Source organism: Carcharhinus amblyrhynchos, chromosome 19 (assembly GCF_965287045.1).
Source record: "Carcharhinus amblyrhynchos chromosome 19, sCarAmb.v2.hapA, whole genome shotgun sequence".
In the NCBI taxonomy this organism is placed as follows: domain Eukaryota; kingdom Metazoa; phylum Chordata; class Chondrichthyes; order Carcharhiniformes; family Carcharhinidae; genus Carcharhinus; species Carcharhinus amblyrhynchos.
Window position 1 is genome coordinate 16,674,725 of NC_137342.1, and position 6,846 is coordinate 16,681,570.

Consider the following 6,846-nt stretch of genomic DNA (forward strand, 5'->3'; position numbering starts at 1 on the left):
CATCTCACCCCCCAGCCCCACCATGGGGAAAATACCAGCAGGGATGGATAATGAAGTGACATGGCACTGCTACTATGGAACTCAACTGTATTCACCCTCTGCCTGCCTGGGATCAACTTAAAATTCCACAATTCCCCTTGAAAGTTGTTTGGACTTTTAAAGGGCTAACCCGTGTTGGTGTGAATGTATTTTCACTGAACGTCATTGAAACTAGATAATCTGTAATATTTAAATAACTAGTAAATGGCAGATAACATCGGAGCAAAGCTATGGAGTAAAATTAAATATTGACAGATTACAATAAGCTAAGCATCAACAATCTAAACATTTAGGTAAACATTTCATATGAAGTAGCAGAAAATGGAGAATGCACAATTCTTAACCATGCTTTTCTTTCCTATGATTCAGGGCATTTGAAGAGTGCAGGAAAAAGATCAACCTTGAGAAGTATGTCAGGACTTGCCGCTTTGACCATTGCCAGATGAATTCCACTGTTGACTGCTCAAGCTTGGGAGCCGCTGCTTCGGCTTGTGCAGGCGTCGGCATTTGTGTTAACTGGAGAAACTTTACAAATGGAAAATGCAGTGAGTACTGCAAGTCTATTTCAAATCCTAGAAAATAACCTAAGAAGTGCTGGGCAGAGAATAATTTTGTCCACAATGGATAATGATAAATAAGTCCCACTCCAAATCAATTCTTGTACTAGCTACTGAGGTTATTCATGAAGGCCCTCCGTCTCACTCCTTCTCAACCTTGCCTGAGGTGTGGTGACCCTCAGGTTAAATCACCACCAGTCAGCTCTCCCCCTCAAGGGGGAAAGCAGCCTATGGTCATCTGGTACTATGGTGACTTTACCTATATTATGGGCAGCATGGTGGCACAGTGGTTAGCATTGCTGCCTCACAGCGCCAGAAATCCGGGTTCGATTCCCGGCTTGGGTCACTGTCTGTGCAGAGTCTGCATGTTCAGCCGTGTCCGTGTGGGTTTCTGAAAGACATGCTGATTAAGTGCATTAGCCGTGCTAACTTCTCCTTCAATGTACCCAAACAGGTGCTGGAGTGTGGCAACTAGAGAATTTTCACAGTTACTTCATTGCAGTGTTCATGTAAACCTACTTGTGACACTACTAAACAAAATAAACTTAAATTAGATCCCTACAAAGTAAGGAATATATGAAAGGGATGTGAAAACCATAAATTTCCTTGCAAGTTCTGCCAGAATGGCACGATAATGCCAATGGGAGATGGGCAGAATGTATTGCTGGGCAGGATTGCACCAATCCCACCCCTGCCTTATGTTTGCGGTGGTGACTCACTATTGGCTGCTGGTGGGATTTTCTAGATTATGGCATTTTGCATGGCTCGGTTGTCCCACTGCCAGTAGCTGCAGGAGATCACCTTTGCCGGTACTGTAAGATCCTGCTGGCAGGAAAGGCTAGAAAATCCCACCCATTGGAAATTGACGGACAGTAAGATGAGGTTGCAGCTTCCAGTTGAGTGTCGGTGTAGGCGTCCTGCAATGATTTTTTAATAATTCTTTATCACGGGAGAATCAGGATAGAGGGCGGAATGTTCCCATAATTTGTCAGGTTGCTTGACAAAACAAAATTAGGGTCGTGGCTTACACTGTCTGGAAGGGCAGGCCTGATAGAGTTGGGCAGTGATGCCTCCTCAGAGATCAGGGCACCATCTTTAAAGGGTACCCCAAACAGAACTGAGGTGAGACTCTCCCCCACCCCACCATCATAAGGGTGTTAGGGGCTCACCTCCCTCCCTCCCTCCACCCCACCACTACACAGTTATCGGGGTATCTTCCCCTCCCCACAACCACTAAGGCAGTATCACCACTACTCCCTCTTCCTCAATATAAGCCCCCACTACCTCTCAATGCCTGATTCCCCCCTTCTCAATGCCCATTCGCCATTCCTCAATGGCAGGTGTTCCCCCACTCAATTCCAGGTTCCCCCACTTCACTGCCGGGTTCCCAGTCCCCATGCCAGGTTCCCCCACCGCCCCCACTACCTGATCCCCCTGTCACTGCCAAGTTCCCCTCAATGACCTCAGTGCTCTCTTCCAGCCACCACATTTAATGGGAACCATTACTGGCTCCCAAGAGGGCCTACTCTTGGTCCTGACCTCAGCCCAGATTGGCACAGGCTGGCGCTATCAGCTTGGCGCAGCTGGCAATGCCAGATTAGCACAGACTGGAACTGCCGACTGTCACAAATACCATTTGCATCACACAAGTGTCAGGCAATGACCATCTTCACAAGAGAGAATTCAGCCATTGCCCCTTGACTGTCAATGGCATGACCATCACTGAATCACCGACTATCAAGATCCTGGTCCATCACTGCCCCAAGACTAAATCGGACTAGCCATATAAATACGGTGCCTACAAGAGCAGATCAAAGGCTTGGAATGCTGCGCTGAGTAACTCACCTCTTGACACCCCAGAGTCCATTTGCTATCTACAAGGCACAAATCAGAAGTGTGATGGAATTCTCTCCCTTTGCCTAGATGAGTACAACTCCAAATACACTGAAGAAGCTTGACAACGTTCAAGACAAAACAGCCCACTTTATTGGTATCCCTTCCACTTATCTTCAGCCTCTCTATCGCCAATACACAGTGGCAGCAGTGTGTACCATCTACAAGATGCACTGCAGAAACTCACCAAGGCATTTGCAACAACAGCTTCCAAACATCCAAAAGGACAAGGGTGACAGACACACGGGAGCACCACCACCTGGAGGTTCTCCTCCAAGTCACACACCATCCTGACTTGGAAATAATCCCTTCATTGTCAAAATCCTGGAACACCTCTTGAACAGCTCTGTGGGTGTACCTACACAACATAAACTGTAACATTTCAAGAAGGTAGCTTATCACCACCTTCTCAAGGGCATTTAGGGATGGGCAATAAATGCTGACCTAGCCTGCGATGCCCATGTCCCTTGACTGAATTTAAAAAATTAATATTTACCGAAAGACGAAGCTTATTACTACGTAGTTTTATTACACATGCAATAAATAAGGGATCGTGATTCCATTAGCTATTAATTGAATGCTTTATGCAATGGCTTTAATGCAATTGTTCACATTATTAAATTCTATACTAATTTTCTTTTAATTCAAGGCTATCAGTGTCCTCAAGGTTTTGTTTATGATGCATGTCGAGAAAGGGGAGATGATTCCTGTGAGAATCAGTAAGTATATTCCTAACTGTCAGTAGTCCATCTTTCAACAATTCTTAAAAGCTAGAACTTTAAAAAGAATATTTTTACTGTTACTGATAATCTTTTAAAAAAATGGCTGATCACTTTGCAGAGTGGTGACTTTGGGGGCAAAGTTTTCCTCAGCTGTGGAAGGATGCTTCTGTCCACCTGGAATGATGTTGGCAGAAAACAATACCAAATGTGTCGCTACTTGTGACGGTAAGCCAGTTTATCTTCAATGAGATCAATAGAATATCTTCATGGTCTTCATCACAGCAACAACTTGCAATAATTTAAAAACACCCCTCGGCACTTCACAGGAACATTATCAAATGCGTTCTGATACAGAGCTTCAAGAGGAGAAATATAGGACGGCTTAGACCAAGTGATAGATTTTAATGAATTTCCAAACAGAGGATTGTGAAGTAGTGAGATGGAGAGGTTTTTCATTCATTCATGGGATGTGGGTGTCACTGGTCGGGCCAGCACTTATTTGTGAGGGCATTGCTGTGGTTTGGAGTCACATGTAGGCCAGACCAGGTAAGGACAGCAGATTTCCTTCCCTAAAGGTCATTGGAGAAACAAATGGGTTTTTGCAACCATCGACAATTGTTTCATGGTCATCATTAGACTTTTAATTCCAGATTTTTTTACTGAATTCCAATTTTACCATCTGCCATGGTGGGATTCAAACTCTGGTTCTCAGCTGGGTCTCTGGATCACTAGTCTAGTGACAACATCACTACATCATCGCCTCTCCGTGGTTTGGGGTGTGGGGAATGGTGTTGGGGGGTGGCAACTCCAGAACTCCACAGCTAAATGTTATTTTTAAAGAATCCCATTTTGTATTTATGAGTAAAGCAGTTCGATATGTCAGCTTTATACAGTTTTGAAATACTTTCAAGGCAGTTGAGGTGACAGTGTAGATCACTCCATACTTGCCCAACTTAATCCCAATCCCACTTTCCCAGATTTAATGGAAATGGACTATTAGGTCAGAAAGCTTCACCACTCAAGTTTCTCACATCCTCCACAAAGATCCAATCCGTTGCATCAGTTTTACAGTTGGCATTTATCATATTAAAGCCTTGACTGCACTATAGTTCATTTATAGCATCCCTGTTCAGGTTGACCTCTCTTCTTAGTTAGTGTGTCTCCATTAATTATATTTTATTGAAGTCACACGCTATCTCCCCTTCAGTGGAGAGAGTACACATCCACCTGTCTCCCTATCTCCCCATCAACCCCTCTCCCCACTCAGCCTTGAGAATAAAATTGTGCATTAACTGATAATAGTTCACCTAAAAGAGCAATTTTATTCAGCGTTTCCCTCAATTTCATGCTGAAAGTGCTAATCATGACCAAGACTAATTCAGTTCAGAAAGCAGGGTATTTGAGGAAGCAAGAGAACTGTTGGAGGAATGATGTTTTCTCCAACAAGGAGTAGATGCATACTAAACATTGTATCACATCACAAACAGAAACCTTGGCTCTTTTTTAATAAGGCGAGTTAATTGCTGACTAGTGAATGGGTTACTAACTTTTCTTTGTCTTTGCAGTTTGCAAGCCCGTGCCATATGTTGAAAAAATTGTCAAAGATAATTGTGAAGCAAATGTTAAAGTAAACCGATGTGAAGGAAAATGCTTTACATACTCTAAGTAAGTAAATTTTTAAATTGATCATATTTAACTTGAATAGCACAACATCTGAAATCAGGCAATGTAAAAAAGGTCTCTGATTCCCTTTCAAACTCTGTAGTGCCTGTAGCACAGAAACAGGCCATTCAGCCCAACTGATCTCAGCTAGTATTTATGCTCCACACAAACTTCCTCCTACCTTACCGAATTCACTGACAACAGTCTTTTTTATTTGTATTTACCGCATTCTTATCAGTGATGCATTTGCTCTGTCTCTATGTTGGTTCGTCATTTTGGGCTGCATGGTGGTGCAGTGGTTAGCACTGCTGCCTCACAGCAGCAGGGACCTGGCTTCAATTCCAGCCTGGGGTCACTGGCTGTATGAGTTTTGCACATTCTCCCTGTGTCTGCATGGATGTTTCAGTTTCCTTCCACATCCAAAGGTGTGCATGTTAGATGGACTGGCCGTGCTAAATTACCCTTCAGTGTCAGGGGATTAGAAGGGTAAATACATGAGGTTACAGCTATAGGGCCTGGGTAGGATTGTTGTTGGTGCAGGCTTGATGGGCCAAACAACCTCCTTCTGCACAGTCAGAATTCTGTAGGCATTCTATATTTCCAAGCTTCTTCTTAAACTCATCTCTGCCATTTGCCTCAACTACATCATGTGGTGGCAAGTTGCACATTCTCAGAGTAAAAGTGGTTACTTCTGTGTCTTCCTGATACTTCTATTCACATTCTGTGCTTACGTGGCTAGATGTTTCCTTCAGTCCTTTCTGTGTCACCAGAGGTTCTTTTGAAAGCTCTCATGTCAATGAAGGCAATGTTTATCAATTAATGTGCTTATCCCCATTTGCGTTTTGTTGAGAAGGTTTGCTACACAGTGTCATTTTCTTTTCCAGGTTTGACTTTCATACAAATGCCTTGACAACCGTATGTCAGTGCTGCCGTGAAAGGGAAACAGAAGATAAGTCAGTGAAACTGAAGTGTAAGAATGGAACCACTATGACATACAAGTATATCGACATCAAATCATGTATCTGCCAAAGTGATGAAAATTGAAATGGCCATTTCCCATAAGGATCCCTGTCGTGGACCTAATATCAATAAGCTTTCATAGAAATCTGTCTTAGTCTAAATTTAATCACTCTGTATAAAATATTATCTAAAAGCAAGCTGAAATTCTCATCAGCATCTCATGATCCTACCTATCTATTCAGCAATAGTTTGCAGCATATTTACTGTGCGGCATTTTTTATTTCCTGAAATCTATCAGTGATTATACAATTAGAAATGTGAATCAATAAACATCCTTGCAAATAACCAAACTTTCACTCTTATTTCTGAGTCATCATTCATTTCGAAGTGAAAACGAGCCATGCAAAACTAACACACAATTAAATGAAGCAATAGGGGTGATATATAGAACAGGAGAACGTTTCTGTCTCTGTGAAGAATGCCCTTCAATCCAAACTCCCACATTTACCCTCAGTTGTTACCAAGTGGAATTTCTAGCTTCATTTTTGGTTCAGTACCTTCAAGCTGCCTCGAAAGCCATCTCTGATGTTCTTTAGAGTGTAAGAATTATGAACAAGGAGCAGGAGTAAGCCACTTGGCCCCTCAAGCCTGTTCCACCATTTAATAAGATCATGGCTGATCTGACAGTGACCTCAAATCTGCATCCCGCCTATCCCCAAAATCCTATCGCCCCTTCCTTACCAAGTGTCTATCAACTGCTGCCTTAAAAACATTCAAAGAGTCAAAGTGCAACTCAATGCCACTTTAACAATAAAAGGCTTTATTGCCAACAGGAGAAATATATATACACAAGGTAAGACTAAATTACAATGTCACTGCTCTTCTGAACTCACTGGCTCCAATTGCAAGTCTCTCCTTAACCCGTGGTATGCTCCCCCCGCCGATTGTCTCTCCTTCCCTCTGGGTCAATCTATGGAGTCGTCTTGATCACGTGACCCTAGGTAAACACCCCC

At 43.0% G+C, this 6,846-nt stretch overlaps 1 protein-coding gene across 1 annotated transcript; it reads left to right on the forward strand.

The window, feature by feature from the left end:
• The first annotated feature begins 390 nt into the window (after window positions 1-390).
• On the forward strand, window positions 391-6,183 carry ndp (norrin cystine knot growth factor NDP). Its single transcript, XM_080207294.1, has 5 exons — window positions 391-584; window positions 3,139-3,208; window positions 3,330-3,436; window positions 4,777-4,876; window positions 5,758-6,183. The coding sequence occupies exons 1-5, from the start codon at window positions 482-484 to the stop codon at window positions 5,915-5,917; spliced, it is 540 nt and encodes a 179-aa protein (XP_080063420.1). The 5' UTR covers window positions 391-481; the 3' UTR covers window positions 5,918-6,183.
• The last annotated feature ends 663 nt before the right edge of the window (window positions 6,184-6,846 follow it).

Coding starts and splice junctions, on each gene's coding strand:
- ndp (XM_080207294.1), top strand. CDS start 482: ATGAATTCCACTGTTGACTGCTCAAGCTTGGGAGCCGCTGCTTCGGCT. Junction 3,209..3,329: donor GATGATTCCTGTGAGAATCA/GTAAGTATATTC, acceptor ATCACTTTGCAG/AGTGGTGACTTTGGGGGCAA. Junction 3,437..4,776: donor ATGTGTCGCTACTTGTGACG/GTAAGCCAGTTT, acceptor TTGTCTTTGCAG/TTTGCAAGCCCGTGCCATAT.